General features: G+C 45.0%; 2 protein-coding genes and 1 non-coding gene across 3 annotated transcripts; all 3 read left to right on the forward strand.

The window, feature by feature from the left end:
- The first annotated feature begins 774 nt into the window (after positions 1 to 774).
- Positions 775 to 6,178, forward strand: LOC146505065 (uncharacterized). The gene has a single exon (XM_085182255.1). The coding sequence runs from the start codon at positions 868 to 870 to the stop codon at positions 5,596 to 5,598; it is 4,731 nt and encodes a 1,576-aa protein (XP_085038381.1). The 5' UTR covers positions 775 to 867; the 3' UTR covers positions 5,599 to 6,178.
- A 7,565-nt stretch (positions 6,179 to 13,743) lies between these two features.
- Positions 13,744 to 14,042, forward strand: LOC146505066 (signal recognition particle RNA). The gene has a single exon (XR_014877794.1).
- A 1,690-nt stretch (positions 14,043 to 15,732) lies between these two features.
- Positions 15,733 to 20,610, forward strand: LOC146505067 (uncharacterized). The gene is given in 3 exon segments (XM_085182257.1): positions 15,733 to 18,342; positions 18,344 to 19,738; positions 19,740 to 20,610. Coding segments are annotated over 3 exon segments (4,731 nt in total). The 5' UTR covers positions 15,733 to 15,825; the 3' UTR covers positions 20,559 to 20,610.
- Positions 20,611 to 23,891: the final 3,281 nt, after the last annotated feature.

Consider the following 23,891-nt stretch of genomic DNA (forward strand, 5'->3'; position numbering starts at 1 on the left):
GTTTATACCGTTAAAAACAAACAAAAAAACTTTGGCCCATAAAAGCAAAAAAAAAAAAAAAATCACTGGGCAAATGCCCGGTATGCCCGATGGCCAGTCCAGCTATGCCTCCAGGCACGTTAGTGCACTCATCTCCGACTGTTCGGGGAGGGGGTGGGGGGTCACACATTGAAACAGACTGACGTGCAGAGGTACAAGGCAGCCAAGCCAGAGAAATGTTGCTTTAGACCTTGCGACTCATTTTATTTCTCTATCTGATAAGAAAACTATTCAATCAGATAGTTATTTGTGGTGAATGAAATACGGTTACAGTTTCACAAAGTTTTAAGCACCAAATCCGAAATCCACGCACTACAATATTAAAATCCACGATTTTTCAAAGATATCAAGCATCCTCACGAAACCTGGATATGAAGTTGATGATTGTTTTACATAAAATAGAACATTTTAACATTTTCTTATTTGCTCCGAAATCTACAACATGACTATATACAGAAAAGCTTGACATGGTATGCAAAAAAACCAGAACCCAAAAAAACCCAATAGAAATAAACGAACAAAAAGTTTTGTAACTGTCAGTTTCGTAATTTTAAAATTCTCTAAAACTAACATTTTAGAGAATCATATTAAATTGATTAGGGTCAAATTTAGTGTGAACAATATTACACAAACAAACACGTGTGTGCGCATGCGCGCACATATTAGAACGCTTCGATCCCTTGTGATGCGGTAACTTTGCTTTGATCCTTTCTGACGTGGCAGCTTTGCTTTGATCCCAAAACCGTTAAGTAGGATTATACTTTATGACTTAACGGACATTGACCTGACAGCAACGAAAACCCTTTCGAGAAGTTTTGAGAGCATTTTATGACAGAAACCAAAACAAGTTCAGTTTTGTTTCTCACCAATTCACAAAACAAACAGACACGTTACACCATGTCAGCCAACCCATCCTTCGGCTCAGATGAGCTTGAAATATCTAAAGGGACAATTTTGGGAGATCACCACGTGGTGGAGGCTTTCCTTGGAGAAGGAAGCTTTGGTGTTGTAACTAAATGTCGCGATACAAAAAACAACCAAACTGTGGCTATTAAAGTCAACAAGAGCGACCCTGAAATTTTGCAACAGGCAAAACAGGAAATTTTCATTCTGGAGCAGCTGCAAGGCTTGGATCCAGACAGCTGCAACATTGTTGAATGGAACGGCTATTTCCTCGATGGAGAGCGTATTTGCTTAAATTTTGAACTCCTCGACCAAAGCCTGTCGGACTACATAGGGGACCGGAATAACCAGGGTCTCCCAATTAAAGAACTCAGGCCAATTTTGCATCAGCTTGCAAATGCTCTGTTCCACCTGGGTTCTGTGGGAATAGTGCATGCTGACCTCAAACCTGTCAACATAATGGTTGTGAATCGCCATCAGTCTCTCGTCAAAGTCAAACTTATAGACTTTGGCATCGCATGTAACACTTGTGCAGTGACTACTGGTGGTGCTGTGGGGACAATTGGTTATTGTGCACCTGAGATTATGCTTGGCACTCCATATGGTGAAGCAATTGACATGTGGTCTCTGGGGCTGGTAGCTGTAGAGCTTGCTACAGGGGTGCCTCTCTATCCTGGGGAAGATGATTATGATGTTTTGAAATTCATAATTGAAACTCAGGGTCAGCTACCAGATCATCTTCTAGAGTCTGGCATGTACACTGATTGCTACTTCATCGAAGATAACAACAACGAACAGCGCTGGACATTTAAGACCAAAGAACAATTTCAATACGAGACAGATTATCAATCCAAGGAAACTCGATCGATAAAACTTAAGTGTCTTGATGACCTCGATGAACTACTGAAGGTTAGGCGAGGACCTGAAAATGGCCAACAATTATTTGTAAGGCTAATGAAACAGATGTTGGCCTTGGATGCAAATCAGCGCATAACCCCCTCTGAGGTTTTGAAGCATCCCTTTTTTGACACTGGCCTCTCAAGGAGAGCCCCCTGCACTGACATGAATAGCACAGGGGGAGAAAACCTTGTGCTCTCTCAGCAGCCTTCAAGCTGGGAAAGTCATGGATCGCAAAAATTCAACTGCAGTTTCCAAAACTCAGTTGAATTTCCTCATAAAGGACACATCAACACCTCAGCCACCCCATCTTCCTCTGAAGATGATCTTGAAATAACGGAAGGGACAATTTTGGGAGAACACCACGTGGTGGAGGCTTTCCTTGGAGAAGGAGGCTTTGGTGTTGTAACTAAATGTCGCGATACAACAAATAACCAAACTGTGGCTATTAAAGTCAACAAGAGCGACCCTAAAATTCTGCAACAGGCAAAACTGGAAATTTTCATCCTGGAGCAGCTGCGACGCTTGGATCCAGACAGGTGCAACATTGTTGAATGGAACGGCTATTTCCTCGATGGAGAGCGTATTTGCTTAAATTTTGAACTCCTCGACCAAAGCCTGTCGGACTACATAGGGGACCGGAATTACCAGGGTCTCCCAATAAGAGAACTCAGGCCAATTTTGCATCAGCTTGCAAATGCTCTGTTCCACCTGGGTTCTGTGGGAATAGTGCATGCTGACCTCAAACCTGTCAACATAATGGTTGTGAACCGCCATGAGTCTCCCGTCAAAGTCAAACTTATAGACTTTGGCCTCGCATGTCCCTCTTCTGCACTGATTCCTGGTGACTGTGTGGGGACGGTTGGTTATTGTGCACCCGAGGTTATGCTTGGCATTCCATGTGATGAAGCAATTGACATGTGGGCTCTGGGGCTGGTAGCTGTGGAGCTTGCTACAGGGGTGCCTCTCTATCCTGGGAAAAATGATTATGATGTTTTGAGATTCATAACTGAAACTCAAGGTCAGCTACCAGATCATCTTCTAGAGTCTGGCTTGTACACTGATTGCTACTTCATCGAAGATAACTACAACGAACAGCGCTGGACATTTAAGACCAAAGAACAATTTCAATACGAGACAGATTATCAATCCAAGGAAACACGATATATAAAACTTAAGTGTCTCAATGACCTCGAACAACTACTGAAGGTTAGGCGAGGACCTGAAAACGGCCAACAATTATTTGTAAGGCTAATCAAACAGATGTTGGCCTTGGATGCAAATCAGCGCATAACCCCCTCTGAGGTTTTGAAGCATCCCTTTTTTGACACTGGCCTCTCAAGGAGAGCCCCCTGCACTGACATGAATAGCACAGGGGGAGAAAACCTTGTGCTCTCTCAGCAGCCTTCAAGCTGGGAAAGTCATGGATCGCAAAAATTCAACTGCAGTTTCCAAAACTCAGTTGAATTTCCTCAAAAAGGACACATCAACACCTCAGCCACCCCATCTTCCTCTGAAGATGATCTTGAAATAATGGAAGGGACAATTTTGGGAGATCACCACGTGGTGGAGGCTTTCCTTGGAGAAGGAAGCTTTGGTGTTGTAACTAAATGTCGCGATACAAAAAACAACCAAACTGTGGCTATTAAAGTCAACAAGAGCGACCCTGAAATTTTGCAACAGGCAAAACAGGAAATTTTTATCCTGGAGCAGCTGCAAGGTTTGGATCCAGACAGGTGCAACATTGTTGAATGGAACGGCTATTTCCTCGATGGAGAGCGTATTTGCTTAAATTTTGAACTCCTCGACCAAAGCCTGTCGGACTACATAGGGGACCGGAATAACCAGGGTCTCCCAATTAAAGAACTCAGGCCAATTTTGCATCAGCTTGCAAATGCTCTGTTCCACCTGGGTTCTGTGGGAATAGTGCATGCTGACCTCAAACCTGTCAACATAATGATTGTGAATCGCCATGAGTCTCCCGTCAAAGTCAAACTTATAGACTTTGGCATCGCATGTAACACTTGTGCAGTGACTACTGGTGGTGCTGTGGGGACAATTGGTTATTGTGCACCTGAGATTATGCTTGGCACTCCATATGGTGAAGCAATTGACATGTGGTCTCTGGGGCTGGTAGCTGTAGAGCTTGCTACAGGGGTGCCTCTCTATCCTGGGGAAGATGATTATGATGTTTTGAAATTCATAATTGAAACTCAGGGTCAGCTACCAGATCATCTTCTAGAGTCTGGCATGTACACTGATTGCTACTTCATCGAAGATAACAACAACGAACAGCGCTGGACATTTAAGACCAAAGAACAATTTCAATACGAGACAGATTATCAATCCAAGGAAACTCGATCGATAAAACTTAAGTGTCTCAATGACCTCGATGAACTACTGAAGGTTAGGCGAGGACCTGAAAATGGCCAACAATTATTTGTAAGGCTAATGAAACAGATGTTGGCCTTGGATGCAAATCAGCGCATAACCCCCTCTGAGGTTTTGAAGCATCCCTTTTTTGACACTGGCCTCTCAAGGAGAGCCCCCTGCACTGACATGAATAGCACAGGGGGAGAAAACCTTGTGCTCTCTCAGCAGCCTTCAAGCTGGGAAAGTCATGGATCGCAAAAATTCAACTGCAGTTTCCAAAACTCAGTTGAATTTCCTCAAAAAGGACACATCAACACCTCAGCCACCCCATCTTCCTCTGAAGATGATCTTGAAATAATGGAAGGGACAATTTTGGGAGAACACCACGTGGTAGAGGCTTTCCTTGGAGAAGGAGGCTTTGGTTTGGTAACCAGATGTTGCGATACAAAAAACAACCAAACTGTGGCTATTAAAGTCAACAAGAGCGACCCTGAAATTCTGCAACAGGCAAAACTGGAAATTTTCATCCTGGAGCAGCTGCGACGCTTGGATCCAGACACGTGCAATATTGTTGAATGGAACGGCTATTTCCTCGATGGAGAGCGTATTTGCTTAAATTTTGAACTCCTCGACCAAAGCCTGTCAGACTACATAGGGGACCGGAATAACCAGGGTCTCCCAATTAAAGAACTCAGGCCAATTTTGCATCAGCTTGCAAATGCTCTGTTCCACCTGGGTTCTGTGGGAATAGTGCATGCTGACCTCAAACCTGTCAACATAATGGTTGTGAACCGCCATGAGTCTCCCGTCAAAGTCAAACTTATAGACTTTGGCCTCGCATGTCCCTCTTCTGCACTGATTCCAGGTGACCGTGTGGGGACGGTTGGTTATTGTGCACCCGAGGTTATGCTTGGCATTCCATGTGATGAAGCAATTGACATGTGGGCTCTGGGGCTGGTAGCTGTAGAACTTGCTACAGGGGTGCCTCTCTATCCTGGGGAAGACGATTATGATGTTTTGAGATTCATAATTGAAACTCAGGGTCAGCTACCAGATCATCTTCTAGATTCTGGCGTGTACACTGATTGCTATTTCATCGAAGATAACAACAACGAACAGCGCTGGACATTTAAGACCAAAGAACAATTTCAATACGAGACAGATTATCAATCCAAGGAAACACGGTATATAAAACTTAAGTGTCTCGATGACCTTGAAAAACTACTGAGGGTTAGGCGAGGACCTGAAAATGGCCAACAATTATTTGTAAGGCTAATCAAACAGATGTTGGCTGTGGATGCAAATCAGCGCATAACCCCCTCTGAGGTTCTGAAGCATCCCTTTTTTGACCCCGGCCTCTCTAGGAGACCCCCTGCACTGATATGAATAGCACAGGGGGAGAAAACCTTGTGCTCTCTCAGCAATCGTCTGATTGTTTGGGTGGCCAAAATTCTAGGGGAGCTAGAAATTCTTGTGAAAAAAAAAAAGACCAAAATAATAACAACAAAAACAACCAGTGAATATGGTCTTAAAGTTGGGCACAGTCTGGCTTAAATTCCATTAGCTAATCTCTCAATATTCAAAGCGGAGCAGCAGTCAACTTACCATCACATCAGTCCTTCAATCAGACCTACAACAAATATCTTCCTTCTCTCACCCCAAACGGTCGCAGCAGATGGCCGCCCCTCCCTGAGCCTGGTTCTGCTGGAGGTTTCTTCCTTTTAAAAGGGAGTTTTTCCTCCCCACTGTCGCCAAAGTGCTTGCTCATAGGGGGTCATATGATTGTTGGGTTCTCTGTATGTATTATTGTAGGGTCTACCTTACAATAATACATACAGCCTTGAAGTGACTGATGGTGTGATTTGCTGCTATATCAATAAAATTCAATTGAATTTAAGATGAATTCGGAACTAACTGGAAATAAACTGGATATTAATTAAATAAACCTGCTTTGAGCATCAAATAATTGCATCAAAAAACTGACTCATTTATTCATACACTCGAGCATAAACACACACACAGGCACACGCATACATATACTGTACAGTTTCAGTTTACATACTAGTTCCTTCCCCTGATTTTTCATGCTGACTGGTACAAATGCCTGTTACTAGAGCTAAATGCTATCAGTGTATTCTCACAGTTATCGAACTGTACAAATGCATACAAAATAACGCTCACGTAAACATAACTGTGCACTAGTTTGCCCTTATTGCTGCAGTTTGTTTCAAGTCACTTTGAATAAAGCTCAGCTTCTCTCCAGCTCTCTCTTTCTCACACACACGCACACGCACACACACACACACACACACACACACACACACACACACACCTCCTCTTTCTAGGTTCTAACAATATCTCTTCTTAAGATCTTGATTAAGACCAGAGTAAACTAAATGGATGAATGGAAACTAGGAACAATGTTCAGAGAGTAAAGTATCTTTCATTTTAAGCCTCATCTATTTAAACGACGTGTTGTCTGTTTTGTAAATCATCAGCTTTTTACAGCTGAGAGGAAACAGTCAGCTGGAGGCTTCAGAAAAAGTCATCCCTACGCTGCAACCCCCAATACCAGTATACCTGGGACTTCTGATCCTCTCTAGATACACAGGGAAGTACCTGATGCAGCAAGTAAGCAAAACAAAACTCCAGAAATAACATTTGTTAAATGAAGACTTAGCTAAACCTTTTTAAACTTCACATGTGAATAACAAATAACATACGCAGCACATAGAAACATTATTTAAAGTGAGTTTGATCTAGATTACAATAAAATTTAACACGCTTCCATAAGCCTCTCCGTGAATCGCTACCTTATCGTGGTGGAGGGGTTTGTGTGTCCCAGGGATCCCAGGGGCTATGTCGTCTGGGGGCTTTTGCCCCCTGGTAGGGTCTCCCATGGCAAATTGGTCCTGGGTGAGGGACCAGACCAAGAGCGATTTAGAAGACCCTTATGAAGAGAACATCAAGGGAACAGTTTACCCTGCCCAGGATAGGGTTATCGGGGCCCCGCCCTGGAGCCAGGCCCGGGGAGGGTGCCCGAGGGCGAGTGTCTGGTGGCCGGGCCTTAGTCCATGGGGCCCGGCCGGGCACAGGATGCTCTAGGCCGTAGGTCAATGATCGATTTTGTAATCGTATCACCAGACCTGCGACCATATGTTCTGGACACTCAGGTAAAGAGAGGGGCTGAGCTGTCAACTGATCACCACCTGGTGGTCAGTTGGATCAGGTGGCGGGGGAGGACGCTGGACAGACCCGGTGCACCTAAACGCGTAGTGAGGGTGTGCTGGGAACGTCTAGCAGAGGCCCCAGTCCGCGAGATCTTCAACGCACACCTCCGGCAGAGCTTCAACAGCATTCCGAGGGAGACTGGGGACATTGAGTCCGAATGGACCACGTTCAGCGTCTCCATTGCCGAAGCTGCTGCATTGAGCTGCGGCCGCAAGGTGGTTGGTGCCTGCCGTGGTGGTAATCCCCGAACCAAATGGTGGACACCAGAGGTGAAGGGAGCCACCAGGCTGAAGAAGGAGTCCTATCGGGCTTGGTTAGCCTGTGGGACTCCGGAGGCAGCCGACAGGTATGGACAAGCCAAGCGGAATGCGGCTCGGGCAGTGGCTGAAGCAAAAACTTGGGTGTGGGAGGAGTTCGGAGAGGCCATGGAAAAAGACTTTCGGACTGCCTCGAAGAGATTCTGGCAAACCGTCAGGCGTCTCAGGAAAGCGGTGCTCTACCTGCACTGTGTATAGTGCTGGCGGAACGCTGCTGACGTCGACTGAGAAAATTGTCAGGTGGTGGAAGGAATACTTCGAGGACCTCCTTAATCCCACTGACACGTATTCCGAGGAGGAGGCAGAGTCTGGGGATGAGGGGAATGACCCGCCAATTACCGGGGGCGAGGTCACTGAGCCAGTTAAACAACTCCTTGGTGGCAGAGCCCCTGGTGTTGATGAGGTCCGCCCCGAGTTCCTGAAGGCTCTGGACGTTGTAGGGCTGTCCTGGTTGACATGCCTCTACAATGTTGCGTGGAGATCAGGGGCAGTACCCCTGGACTGGCAGACCGGGGTGGTGGTCCCCATCTTTAAGAAGGGAGACCGGAGGGTGTGTTCCAACTACAGGGGGATCACACTCCTCAGCTTCCCTGGGAAAGTCTATGCCAGGGTGCTGGAAAGGAGAGTTTGTCCGCTAGTCGAACCTCGGATACTGGAGGAACAATGCGGTTTTCATCCTGGTCGCGGAACACTGGACCAGCTCTTTATCTTCTCAAGGATACTTGAGGGTGCATGGGAGTTTGCCCAACCAGTCTACATGTGTTTTGTGGACTTGGAGAAGGTATTCGACCGTGTCCCTCGGGGTGTCCTGTGGGAGTTGTTGCGGGAGTATGGGGTGTCTGGCCCATTGCTACGGGCCATTCAATCCCTGTACAACCGTTGCAAGAGCTTGGTTCCCATTGCCGGCAATAAGTCGGACTCGTTCCCGGTGGGTGATGGGCTCCGCCAGGGCTGCCCTTTGTCACCGGTTCTGTTCATAATTTTTATGGACAGGATTTCTAAGCGCAGCCAAGTGGCGGAGGGCTTTCACTTTGGTGGCCTCAGAATCTCATCTCTGCTTTTTGCGGATGATGTGGTTCTGTTGGCTTCATCGGGTGGGGGCCTCCAGCTCGCACTGGAGCGGTTCGCAGCTGAGTGTGAAGCAGCGGGAATGAGGATCAGCACCTCCAAATCTGAGGCCATGGTTCTCAGCCAGAAAAGGGTGGAGTGCCCACTCCGGGTCAGGGATGAGTTCCTGCCCCAAGTGGAGGAGTTCAAGTATCTCGGGGTCTTGTTCGCGAGTGATGGGAGAAGGAGATCGACAGACGGATTGGGGCTGCAGCTGCAGTAATGCGGACGCTGCACCGGTCCGTCGTGGTGAAGAGGGAGCTGAGTGTAAAAGCGAAGCTCTCAATTTACCGGTCGATCTACGTCCCTACCCTCACCTATGGCCACGAGCTGTGGGTAGTGACTGAAAGAACGAGATTGCAGATACAAGCGGCAGAAATGAGCTTCCTCCGAAGGGTGGCTGGCCTCTCCCTTAGAGATAGGGTGAGAAGTTCGGCCATCCGGGAGGGGCTCAGAGTAGAGCCGCTGCTGCTCCACATCGAAAGGAGCCAGCTGAGGTGGTTCAGGCATCTGACAGGGATGCCTCCTGGGCGCCTCCTGGGTGAGGTGTTCTGGGCATGTCCCACCGGGAGGAGGCCCCAGGGCAGACCCAGGAGACACTGAAGAGATTATTTCTCTCGGCTGGCCTGGGAACACCTTGATGTTCCCCCGGATAAGCTGGAGGAGGTGGCTGGGGTGAGGGAGGTCTGGGCCTCTCTGCTTAGGCTGCTGCCCCCACGACCCGGCCTCGGATAAAGCGGATGAAGATGGATGGATGGATGGATGGATGGAGGGACACTTCCAGAAGTTTTATGATTGATTTTTACAAGATTACATTTGAGCAAGTAAAGACATTTCACATGAAGACCAGAGGCAGGAGAGTTGTGTTTCAGAAAGACATCCAGCTCAGAGCGCTGAACTCATTCATCTTATTTTATTTTTCTATTTCAGTATACATAGTAACACAGCAAGATGTTTTCATTCATTGCCACTGGAGCAGATGTATGTGTGTGTTCTGCAGACTGATTGAATCCTTCTGTACGCAGCTTAAAATGAGTCCTGACGGACATGGTTGGATGGAAGTGGTGAGGAAGAGTGTCATGTTTTTTTCCTCTGTAATAAACACACAAAATAATAAGCACAAATATTTTTGTTTTCCAAATATATTTTTTATGAGCGCTGAACATGTGATCAAGATTAGACGATAAATGCAAGATTAATTTCACTATTCTGGTGTATTTCTACTTAACACCTACCTGACTCATTTTTGAATTAAATTAATGCAATGTGTGAGACTAATATTTTTAATCAAATCTTAATTTATGCAATTTTAATTCTAAAATATCCATCATAGAACCCAGAAAAAGCATGAATAAAAAGAACACCTAATCCATGATATTAAAAAGCCTTGATCATTAATAGCAAGTCTTTGTAATATCAACCAATATGAGTAAAATTAGCTGAAAGGCAAAGAAGCCAAAACCCCTGCGTGACGACCCACTGCACCCTGCCTTCCTTTTGGCTCATGTGTGTCTTGTTTGCAGGTAATGGAGACGCGGAGTTCCCGTTTACAATCAGTGACACTGGCAACACCTGCGTGCCAGGACTCTATATAAAAAGCCTTTAGGGCATAGTTTTGGTTGGCTCCAAGACACCAGGTTTGACTTTGGCTGTGTTAGGTTTGGTTTACTTTTGGCACTACATGCATCATCTTCCACTCATCCATTCCTTCACACACTACTAATGGTACTGATTACACACGCCACTGTTTGTTTTTGACAGTAGGGTTTCTTTTCTGTTTTATTTGTTTTAAAAGAATAAAGCAGCTTGGAATACATTCCTAACCATGTCTGGGGTTTTCTTTGTCATGACCATACGACCCTGTTTTTCAGGCAGAGGAGAAAAAGAGGGGATCTGTGTAAGATAAAGAAGCATTTTTTTCAACTGTGAATCGTGCAAAGCTACTCTACTAGAGTCCAAGAATAAGAATATCATGTTGAAAATGAACATGAGGATGATCAAAACGCAAAAAATACATACTATAGAGAGCAGAGCTGCTTCATCATTTTTTTAAAAAAAAAACAGAACAAAGAAAACAACGTCTTTGGCTGAGCACAAACACAAGAGCTCAGGAATCAGATTAACCAACAACAGACAACAGCCAAGATTTGTTTCAACAACTCAGAGTAAAGAGTAATTAGCTAACACTGTGTAACTGTTGGCCAGCAAAATCAACAGTTGCTAACTTTCACATTCAGCAGCTCATTACGACACTTAAAATAAATCTAATTAAGACATTTAAATGTTCATTTTATTTTCCTTCCCAATGCATGTGACAGGTTAAGACTTACATCTCCAAATGTAGTAGAACTGATTTGAACCAGTGGACTCAGTCACACTGTTACTATGTACTGCATAAACATGTTTACCGATTAAGGTAAACCCGATGCTGTCCTGACTGTGTGACTAAATTTTGTGCTTAAAGCATCAAATCAATTTAATGATTAACTTGCTATGAGAGGTTTTTACTCCAAGTGTGACTTTTTCTGGGTTCATACATCTTTTTCAGGGTCAAAGTCAAGCACTCTGTAAGCACGTTCAATGTTCATTTTCAAACTTTTCCAGCACATTACCAAACAAAGGATGCATATTTCACTTCATCACCTCAGTAAGACCATATCAAAGGCCAAATTAATAAGTCTTCTCATCAGATATTGATGCTCCTTTCTTATGTGACACAAAAAATAGGAGGAGAATGATCTTGGCTTGTGTTGTTTTTTAAGTTCATTCAAAACTAACTGTAAGACGCTTAACTACATTGCAGTCTGTGTTATTTGTTGAAGTCCTAAGTTATCACCTTTAAAGTGTTTATGCTAATAACATCATGTAGAGTAAGACAGGCACAGAGAACAGCACTGACTGGGATTTTGAATGAAAGCGAGGGAACTTCGGTAGCACAAAAAAGTGGCTATTCTTTGTGTCCATATGGATCAGTCATATTACCATTATTTCCCCCTAAGGTTGCCAAAAGCACCAAGTTAATACTTGAAGAAGCTGCAGCAATACACAAAAATATAATCAATATTCTATTTACTCGGTGGCAACGCCGCTTTTAGCCTTCAATCAGAAAGCCTTATGTTGGCTAGTTAAGCATCGGGCTACCGTTTAAAGCTTTCACTTGAGGGAAGTAACTCGCATTACTGCTGTGTAATCCTAGTTAAATTCACAGCATATTCTATAAATTACCATGCCATAACTAACTGTTATATTAGCAGCACCATATTGCATCACACTGAGTGCATTTCAATCATTTATCCCACGAGTTTGCTAGCTAGCAAAATAATACAAACGATTTTAAAAATTAGCATGTGTAACGTACACACTCGAGAAAATTATTTACTAACACTTATGCAAACTCCCCCATTGTGAAAAAGTACAAATCATTCGTCAAGACTCCTTCTATTTTTTGTTTGAACACTCATTAAAACGGCAACCTCCAGGCAGGACTGGACTGGGACAAAAAATCAGCCCGGGCATTTTGACTAGAGAACGGCCCACCAGGTATTATAGGAAAAGCCATAAAGCCTTTGAATGAAAACAAATGCTGTTGTGACAGTGATGTACGCTGTCCTGTTGGTATATATGTATCAATCTAATAAACTTAAATCTACACCATCCTCCCTATTCTGGTATTTTAAACAGTATTTACCGGAAATATCAAACAACCTAATCAATAATTACATATACCTAACTAGCAGGGTTGCCAACTCCCAGTAAAAAAATAGGGAACCGCCCCCCACCCTCCGCCTAATGATGCTTAATCAACGTAATCGACTTTAATTTATTGCCAGGGTAAAACAAATGGACAGAAACCAATCATTTTTCTACAGTAATTAAATAGATCCAACATCTTTCCGCAACAGAATTGCAGACTGCACACATGGTACCTTTCCAAAGGAAAAATTACTATAGCTTATTAGGGCATATATTAGACTTAATATTTACTATATACAATAATGAATTTTTATATATTTTACATCAGATGACCACTTTGGTTGTAAGATTCAGTTGTATTTATTAAAACCTAGACATTTTAAATGAGAATAAGAAAGAAAAGCATTTCTCTGTGCCCCCCCCCCCCCCCCTTTCCCTGTTAATGCCCTACCTGGCCCCCTGGCAAAACTTTGCTAGACCCGCCCCTGCACAGTTACCAGCTGTCAGCTACTTAGAAAAGGATGCTGGTGTTATTTGTCTCTCAGAAACAGTTCATAACTTCCCTTCCACTCATTCATGTCAACTCAAAAGTAAACCTGTTTCTCCATCACCTGTTCAACTCTGATGATTCAGTAAGGAACCCCTGGTTTCATCTTCATATTTCCCTCTCACTAGATATTGGACAACAGCTTATTAAGCTTAAACGTGCTGCTGTTGTTTAGCACGATGATAAACAAACGAGACGGGACTAAGGACACCAAAGCCGATCAGCTGATCATTGATCAGTTTCATGATTGAAGTAGCAGCAGGAGATGGAGGGGGAGAGAATGAGAGAAGAAGATGCAGCTATGCAGCGTAAAGACACAGAATAACTCCAGCTTTGTGTCTGTTTTTTTTTTTTTTTAAATTTTTGCTGAAGTTCGGGACAAATCGCGTTCCTTTACACCTAAATACGGAACTTTAACCGCTGTAATTGGTCCAGCCCAGAGTCGATCATGACCAACTGGCCAAACCACCACCTTTCATTGTTTTACAGGTAAAAACCAACCAAACAAACAAAAAAACCGTCGGCCCATAAAAGCGAAAAATCCCCATCGGTCCACTGGACAAATGCCCGGTATGCCCGATGGCCAGTCCAGTTAAAGATAAAAAGATAAAAGCCCGAGGAGCACTTCTGTTCCTCGCCGGGTGCGGTGGCGCGCGCCTGTAATCCAAGCTACCGGGAGGCTGAGGCTGGCGGATCGTTTGAGCTCAGGAGCTCTGAGCTGCAGCGGACTATGCCGATCGGGTGTCCGCACTAAGTTCGGCATCGATATGGTGCTCCTGGGGGAGCTCGGGACCACCAGGTCGCCTAAGGAGGGGTGCACCGGCCCAGGTCGGAAACGGAGCAGGTCAAAGCCCCCGTGCCGCTCAGTAGTGGGATCGCGCCTGTGAATAGACGCTGTAGTGCAGCCTGAGTAATACAGCGGGACCCAGTCTTTTTACACTCTTTCTCCTCTCCACAGAAATATACACACAGCACACACTCACACATCACGTTTTTACAGCTTATAAAAGCGTCAAACACGGTCTCTCTGTCCTCTCGTTCCATTGAAAACCACCGCTGTTTGTTGGTCCCGCAGCGCCTCCAACTGGAGGGGAGTAGCAATGACCATCACTGCAAATTCAAAGAGACGGTGAACTTTTTTTTCTTTCAATGATTGATTGTGATGAACAAGCAGGACTGGACTGAGACAAAAAATCAGCCCGGGCATTTTGACTAGAGAACAGCCCACCAGGTATTATAGGAAAAGCCATAAAGCCTTTGAATGAAAACTAATGCTGTTGTTATTAGGGCATATATTAGACTTAATATTTACTATATACAATAATGATTTTTATTTTACATATTTTACATCAGATGACCACTTTGGTTGTAAGATTCGGTTGTATTTATTAAAACCTAGACATTTTAAATGAGAAACTGTGTGTTGACTGTGTGTTGACCAGCACCTTTACGGCTGTGGCGCCAGCAAACGTCAGTTGATACTAGAAAGTAATATTAAATAAATTACAACAACAGCTTATCAAGCTTAAACGTGCTGCTGTTGTTTAGCGCGACAATAAACAGACGAGACGGGACTAAGGACACCAAATCCGATCAGCTGATCATTGATCAGTTTCATGATTGAAGTAGCAGCAGGAGATGGAGGGGGAGAGAATGAGAGGAGAAAAGGAAGCTATGCAGCGTAAAGACACAGAATAACTCCAGCTTTGTGTCTTTTTGTTTGTTTTAAAATTTTTGCTGAAGTTCGGGACAAATCGCGTTCCTTTACACCTAAATACGGAACTTTAACCGCTGTAATTGGTCCAGCCCAGAGTCGATCATGACCAACTGGCCAATCCACCACCTTTCATTGTTTATACCGTTAAAAACAAACAAAAAAACTTTGGCCCATAAAAGCAAAAAAAAAAAAAAATCACTGGGCAAATGCCCGGTATGCCCGATGGCCAGTCCAGCTATGCCTCCAGGCACGTTAGTGCACTCATCTCCGACTGTTCGGGGAGGGGGTGGGGGGTCACACATTGAAACAGACTGACGTGCAGAGGTACAAGGCAGCCAAGCCAGAGAAATGTTGCTTTAGACCTTGCGACTCATTTTATTTCTCTATCTGATAAGAAAACTATTCAATCAGATAGTTATTTGTGGTGAATGAAATACGGTTACAGTTTCACAAAGTTTTAAGCACCAAATCCGAAATCCACGCACTACAATATTAAAATCCACGATTTTTCAAAGATATCAAGCATCCTCACGAAACCTGGATATGAAGTTGATGATTGTTTTACATAAAATAGAACATTTTAACATTTTCTTATTTGCTCCGAAATCTACAACATGACTATATACAGAAAAGCTTGACATGGTATGCAAAAAAAACCAGAACCCAAAAAAACCCAATAGAAATAAACGAACAAAAAGTTTTGTAACTGTCAGTTTCGTAATTTTAAAATTCTCTAAAACTAACATTTTAGAGAATCATATTAAATTGATTAGGGTCAAATTTAGTGTGAACAATATTACACAAACAAACACGTGTGTGCGCATGCGCGCACATATTAGAACGCTTCGATCCCTTGTGATGCGGTAACTTTGCTTTGATCCTTTCTGACGTGGCAGCTTTGCTTTGATCCCAAAACCGTTAAGTAGGATTATACTTTATGACTTAACGGACATTGACCTGACAGCAACGAAAACCCTTTCGAGAAGTTTTGAGAGCATTTTATGACAGAAACCAAAACAAGTTCAGTTTTGTTTCTCACCAATTCACAAAACAAACAGACACGTTACACCATGTCAGCCAACCCATCCTTCGGCTCAGATGAGCTTGAAATATCTAAAGGGACAATTTTGGGAGATCACCACGTGGTGGAGGCTTTCCTTGGAGAAGGAAGCTTTGGTGTTGTAACTAAATGTCGCGATACAAAAAACAACCAAACTGTGGCTATTAAAGTCAACAAGAGCGACCCTGAAATTTTGCAACAGGCAAAACAGGAAATTTTCATTCTGGAGCAGCTGCAAGGCTTGGATCCAGACAGCTGCAACATTGTTGAATGGAACGGCTATTTCCTCGATGGAGAGCGTATTTGCTTAAATTTTGAACTCCTCGACCAAAGCCTGTCGGACTACATAGGGGACCGGAATAACCAGGGTCTCCCAATTAAAGAACTCAGGCCAATTTTGCATCAGCTTGCAAATGCTCTGTTCCACCTGGGTTCTGTGGGAATAGTGCATGCTGACCTCAAACCTGTCAACATAATGGTTGTGAATCGCCATCAGTCTCTCGTCAAAGTCAAACTTATAGACTTTGGCATCGCATGTAACACTTGTGCAGTGACTACTGGTGGTGCTGTGGGGACAATTGGTTATTGTGCACCTGAGATTATGCTTGGCACTCCATATGGTGAAGCAATTGACATGTGGTCTCTGGGGCTGGTAGCTGTAGAGCTTGCTACAGGGGTGCCTCTCTATCCTGGGGAAGATGATTATGATGTTTTGAAATTCATAATTGAAACTCAGGGTCAGCTACCAGATCATCTTCTAGAGTCTGGCATGTACACTGATTGCTACTTCATCGAAGATAACAACAACGAACAGCGCTGGACATTTAAGACCAAAGAACAATTTCAATACGAGACAGATTATCAATCCAAGGAAACTCGATCGATAAAACTTAAGTGTCTTGATGACCTCGATGAACTACTGAAGGTTAGGCGAGGACCTGAAAATGGCCAACAATTATTTGTAAGGTTAATCAAACAGATGTTGGCCTTGGATGCAAATCAGCGCATAACCCCCTCTGAGGTTTTGAAGCATCCCTTTTTTGACACTGGCCTCTCAAGGAGAGGCCCCTGCACTGACATGAATAGCACAGGGGGAGAAAACCTTGTGCTCTCTCAGCAGCCTTCAAGCTGGGAAAGTCATGGATCGCAAAAATTAAACTGCAGTTTCCAAAACTCAGTTGAATTTCCTCATAAAGGACACATCAACACCTCAGCCACCCCATCTTCCTCTGAAGATGATCTTGAAATAACGGAAGGGACAATTTTGGGAGAACACCACGTGGTGGAGGCTTTCCTTGGAGAAGGAGGCTTTGGTGTTGTAACTAAATGTCGCGATACAACAAATAACCAAACTGTGGCTATTAAAGTCAACAAGAGCGACCCTGAAATTTTGCAACAGGCAAAACTGGAAATTTTCATCCTGGAGCAGCTGCGACGCTTGGATCCAGACAGGTGCAACATTGTTGAATGGAACGGCTATTTCCTCGATGGAGAGCGTATTTGCTTAAATTTTGAACTCCTCGACCAAAGCCTGTCGGACTACATAGGGGACCGGAATTACCAAGGTCTCCCAATAAGAGAACTCAGGCCAATTTTGCATCAGCTTGCAAATGCTCTGTTCCACCTGGGTTCTGTGGGAATAGTGCATGCTGACCTCAAACCTGTCAACATAATGGTTGTGAACCGCCATGAGTCTCCCGTCAAAGTCAAACTTATAGACTTTGGCCTCGCATGTCCCTCTTCTGCACTGATTCCTGGTGACTGTGTGGGGACGGTTGGTTATTGTGCACCCGAGGTTATGCTTGGCATTCCATGTGATGAAGCAATTGACATGTGGGCTCTGGGGCTGGTAGCTGTGGAGCTTGCTACAGGGGTGCCTCTCTATCCTGGGAAAAATGATTATGATGTTTTGAGATTCATAACTGAAACTCAGGGTCAGCTACCAGATCATCTTCTAGAGTCTGGCTTGTACACTGATTGCTACTTCATCGAAGATAACTACAACGAACAGCGCTGGACATTTAAGACCAAAGAACAATTTCAATACGAGACAGATTATCAATCCAAGGAAACACGATATATAAAACTTAAGCGTCTCGATGACCTCGAACAACTACTGAAGGTTAGGCGAGGACCTGAAAATGGCCAACAATTATTTGTAAGGCTAATCAAACAGATGTTGGCCTTGGATGCAAATCAGCGCATAACCCCCTCTGAGGTTTTGAAGCATCCCTTTTTTGACACTGGCCTCTCAAGGAGAGCCCCCTGCACTGACATGAATAGCACAGGGGGAGAAAACCTTGTGCTCTCTCAGCAGCCTTCAAGCTGGGAAAGTCATGGATCGCAAAAATTCAACTGCAGTTTCCAAAACTCAGTTGAATTTCCTCAAAAAGGACACATCAACACCTCAGCCACCCCATCTTCCTCTGAAGATGATCTTGAAATAATGGAAGGGACAAGTTTTGGGAGATCACCACGTGGTGGAGGCTTTCCTTGGAGAAGGAAGCTTTGGTGTTGTAACTAAATGTCGCGATACAAAAAACAACCAAACTGTGGCTATTAAAGTCAACAAGAGCGACCCTGAAATTTTGCAACAGGCAAAACAGGAAATTTTTATCCTGGAGCAGCTGCAAGGCTTGGATCCAGACAGGTGCAACATTGTTGAATGGAACGGCTATTTCCTCGATGGAGAGCGTATTTGCTTAAATTTTGAACTCCTCGACCAAAGCCTGTCGGACTACATAGGGGACCGGAATAACCAGGGTCTCCCAATTAAAGAACTCAGGCCAATTTTGCATCAGCTTGCAAATGCTCTGTTCCACCTGGGTTCTGTGGGAATAGTGCATGCTGACCTCAAACCTGTCAACATAATGATTGTGAATCGCCATGAGTCTCCCGTCAAAGTCAAACTTATAGACTTTGGCATCGCATGTAACACTTGTGCAGTGACTACTGGTGGTGCTGTGGGGACAATTGGTTATTGTGCACCTGAGATTATGCTTGGCACTCCATATGGTGAAGCAATTGACATGTGGTCTCTGGGGCTGGTAGCTGTAGAGCTTGCTACAGGGGTGCCTCTCTATCCTGGGGAAGATGATTATGATGTTTTGAAATTCATAATTGAAACTCAGGGTCAGCTACCAGATCATCTTCTAGAGTCTGGCATGTACACTGATTGCTACTTCATCGAAGATAACAACAACGAACAGCGCTGGACATTTAAGACCAAAGAACAATTTCAATACGAGACAGATTATCAATCCAAGGAAACTCGATCGATAAAACTTAAGTGTCTCGATGACCTCGATGAACTACTGAAGGTTAGGCGAGGACCTGAAAATGGCCAACAATTATTTGTAAGGCTAATCAAACAGATGTTGGCCTTGGATGCAAATCAGCGCATAACCCCCTCTGAGGTTTTGAAGCATCCCTTTTTTGACACTGGCCTCTCAAGGAGAGCCCCCTGCACTGACATGAATAGCACAGGGGGAGAAAACCTTGTGCTCTCTCAGCAGCCTTCAAGCTGGGAAAGTCATGGATCGCAAAAATTCAACTGCAGTTTCCAAAACTCAGTTGAATTTCCTCAAAAAGGACACATCAACACCTCAGCCACCCCATCTTCCTCTGAAGATGATCTTGAAATAATGGAAGGGACAATTTTGGGAGAACACCACGTGGTAGAGGCTTTCCTTGGAGAAGGAGGCTTTGGTTTGGTAACCAGATGTTGCGATACAAAAAACAACCAAACTGTGGCTATTAAAGTCAACAAGAGCGACCCTAAAATTCTGCAACAGGCAAAACTGGAAATTTTCATCCTGGAGCAGCTGCGACGCTTGGATCCAGACAGGTGCAACTATTGTTGAATGGAACGGCTATTTCCTCGATGGAGAGCGTATTTGCTTAAATTTTGAACTCCTCGACCAAAGCCTGTCAGACTACATAGGGGACCGGAATAACCAGGGTCTCCCAATTAAAGAACTCAGGCCAATTTTGCATCAGCTTGCAAATGCTCTGTTCCACCTGGGTTCTGTGGGAATAGTGCATGCTGACCTCAAACCTGTCAACATAATGGTTGTGAACTGCCATGAGTCTCCCGTCAAAGTCAAACTTATAGACTTTGGCCTCGCATGTCCCTCTTCTGCACTGATTCCAGGTGACCGTGTGGGGACGGTTGGTTATTGTGCACCCGAGGTTATGCTTGGCATTCCATGTGATGAAGCAATTGACATGTGGGCTCTGGGGCTGGTAGCTGTAGAACTTGCTACAGGGGTGCCTCTCTATCCTGGGGAAGACGATTATGATGTTTTGAGATTCATAATTGAAACTCATGGTCAGCTACCAGATCATCTTCTAGATTCTGGCGTGTACACTGATTGCTACTTCATCGAAGATAACAACAACGAACAGCGCTGGACATTTAAGACCAAAGAACAATTTCAATACGAGACAGATTATCAATCCAAGGAAACACGGTATATAAAACTTAAGTGTCTCGATGACCTTGAAAAACTACTGAAGGTTAGGCGAGGACCTGAAAATGGCCAACAATTATTTGTAAGGCTAATCAAACAGATGTTGGCTGTGGATGCAAATCAGCGCATAACACCCTCCAAAGTTCTGAAGCATCCCTTTTTTGACCCCGGCCTCTCTAGGAGACCCCCTGCACTGATATGAATAGCACAGGGGGAGAAAACCTTGTGCTCTCTCAGCAATCGTCTGATTGTTTGGGTGGCCAACATTCTAGGGGAGTTAGAAATTCTTGTGAAAAAATAAAGACCAAAATAATAACAACAAAAACAACCAGTGAATATGGTCTTAAAGTTGGGCACAGTCTGGCTTAAATTCCATTAGCTAATCTCTCAATATTCAAAGCGGAGCAGCAGTCAACTTACCATCACATCAGTCCTTCAATCAGACCTACAACAAATATCTTCCTTCTCTCACCCCAACCGGTCGCAGCAGATGGCCGCCCCTCCCTGAGCCTGGTTCTGCTGGAGGTTTCTTCCTTTTAAAAGGGAGTTTTTCCTCCCCACTGTCGCCAAAGTGCTTGCTCATAGGGGGTCATATGATTGTTGGGTTCTCTGTATGTATTATTGTAGGGTCTACCTTACAATAATACATACAGCCTTGAAGTGACTGATGGTGTGATTTGCTGCTATATCAATAAAATTCAATTGAATTTAAGATGAATTCGGAACTAACTGGAAATAAACTGGATATTAATTAAATAAACCTGCTTTGAGCATCAAATAATTGCATCAAAAAACTGACTCATTTATTCATACACTCGAGCATAAACACACACACAGGCACACGCACACATATACTGTACAGTTTCAGTTTACATACTAGTTCCTTCCCCTGATTTTTCATGCTGACTGGTACAAATGCCTGTTACTAGAGCTAAATGCTATCAGTGTATTCTCACAGTTATCGAACTGTACAAATGCATACAAAATAACGCTCACGTAAACATAACTGTACACTAGTTTGCCCTTATTGCTGCAGTTTGTTTCAAGTCACTTTGAATAAAGCTCAGCTTCTCTCCAGCTCTCTCTTTCTCTCTCACACACACACACACACACACACACACACACACACACACACACACACACACACACACACACACACACACACACACACACACACACCTCCTCTTTCTAGGTTCTAACAATATCTCTTCTTAAGATCATTTTAAGCCTCATCTATTTAAACGACGTGCTGTGGGTTTTGTAAATCATCAGCTTTTTACAGCTGAGGGGAAACAGTCAGCTGGAGGCTTCAGAAAAAGTCATCCCTACGCTGCAACCCCCAATACCAGTATACCTGGGACTTCTGATCCTCTCTAGATACACAGGGAAGTACCTGATGCAGCAAGTAAGCAAAACAAAACTCCAGAAATAACATTTATTAAATGAAGACTTAGCTAAACCTTTTTAAACTTCACATGTGAATAACAAATAACACACGCAGCACATAGAAACATTATTTAAAGTGAGTTTGATCTAGATTACAATAAAATTTAACATGCTGGAAGGTGCTCCAGCAACAGCTCTGTTGTCCTGCTGGGAGACTTCAACGCTCACGTGGGTAACAACAGCGAGACCTGGAGGGGCGTGATTGGGAGGAACGGCCTCCCTGATCTGAACCCGAGCGGTGTTTTGTTATTGGACTTCTGTGCAAATCACAGTTTGGCCACCTTGTTCAAACATAAGAGTGTCCATAAGTGCACGTGGCACCAGGATGCTCTAGGCCGTAGGTCAATGATCGATTTTGTAATCGTATCACCAGACCTGCGACCATATGTTCTGGACACTCGGGTAAAGAGAGGGGCTGAGCTGTCAACTGATCACCACCTGGTGGTCAGTTGGATCAGGTGGCGGGGGAGGACGCTGGACAGACCCGGTGCACCTAAACGCGTAGTGAGGGTGTGCTGGGAACGTCTAGCAGAGGCCCCAGTCCGCGAGATCTTCAACGCACACCTCCGGCAGAGCTTCAACAGCATTCCGAGGGAGACTGGGGACATTGAGTCCGAATGGACCACGTTCAGCGTCTCCATTGCCGAAGCTGCTGCATTGAGCTGCGGCCGCAAGGTGGTTGGTGCCTGCCGTGGTGGTAATCCCCGAACCAAATGGTGGACACCAGAGGTGAAGGGAGCCACCAGGCTGAAGAAGGAGTCCTATCGGGCTTGGTTAGCCTGTGGGACTCCGGAGGCAGCCGACAGGTATGGACAAGCCAAGCGGAATGCGGCTCGGGCAGTGGCTGAAGCAAAAACTTGGGTGTGGGAGGAGTTCGGAGAGGCCATGGAAAAAGACTTTCGGACTGCCTCGAAGAGATTCTGGCAAACCGTCAGGCGTCTCAGGAAAGCGGTGCTCTACCTGCACTGTGTATAGTGCTGGCGGAACGCTGCTGACAGTCGACTGAGAAAATTGTCAGGCGGTGGAAGGAATACTTCGAGGACCTCCTTAATCCCACTGACACGTATTCCGAGGAGGAGGCAGAGTCTGGGGATGAGGGGAATGACCCGCCAATTACCGGGGGCGAGGTCACTGAGCCAGTTAAACAACTCCTTGGTGGCAGAGCCCCTGGTGTTGATGAGGTCCGCCCCGAGTTCCTGAAGACTCTGGACGTTGTAGGGCTGTCCTGGTTGACATGCCTCTACAATGTTGCGTGGAGATCAGGGGCAGTACCCCTGGACTGGCAGACCGGGGTGGTGGTCCCCATCTTTAAGAAGGGAGACCGGAGGGTGTGTTCCAACTACAGGGGGATCACACTCCTCAGCTTCCCTGGGAAAGTCTATGCCAGGGTGCTGGAAAGGAGAGTTCGTCCGCTAGTCGAACCTCGGATACTGGAGGAACAATGCGGTTTTCATCCTGGTCGCGGAACACTGGACCAGCTCTTTATCTTCTCAAGGATACTTGAGGGTGCATGGGAGTTTGCCCAACCAGTCTACATGTGTTTTGTGGACTTGGAGAAGGTATTCGACCGTGTCCCTCAGGGTGTCCTGTGGGAGTTGTTGCGGGAGTATGGGGTGTCTGGCCCATTGCTACGGGCCATTCAATCCCTGTACAACCGTTGCAAGAGCTTGGTTCCCATTGCCGGCAATAAGTCGGACTCGTTCCCGGTGGGTGATGGGCTCCGCCAGGGCTGCCCTTTGTCACCGGTTCTGTTCATAATTTTTATGGACAGGATTTCTAAGCGCAGCCAAGTGGCGGAGGGCTTTCACTTTGGTGGCCTCAGAATCTCATCTCTGCTTTTTGCGGATGATGTGGTTCTGTTGGCTTCATCGGGTGGGGGCCTCCAGCTCGCACTGGAGCGGTTCGCAGCCGAGTGTGAAGCAGCGGGAATGAGGATCAGCACCTCCAAATCTGAGGCCATGGTTCTCAGCCAGAAAAGGGTGGAGTGCCCACTCCGGGTCAGGGATGAGTTCCTGCCCCAAGTGGAGGAGTTCAAGTATCTCGGGGTCTTGTTCGCGAGTGATGGGAGAAGGAGATCGACAGACGGATT

Source organism: Neolamprologus multifasciatus, chromosome 13 (assembly GCF_963576455.1).
Source record: "Neolamprologus multifasciatus chromosome 13, fNeoMul1.2, whole genome shotgun sequence".
NCBI lineage: Eukaryota > Metazoa > Chordata > Actinopteri > Cichliformes > Cichlidae > Neolamprologus > Neolamprologus multifasciatus.

Bases quoted from the DNA above. Each gene is read 5' to 3' on its own strand.
- LOC146505065 (XM_085182255.1), top strand. From the start codon at position 868: ATGACAGAAACCAAAACAAGTTCAGTTTTGTTTCTCACCAATTCACAA.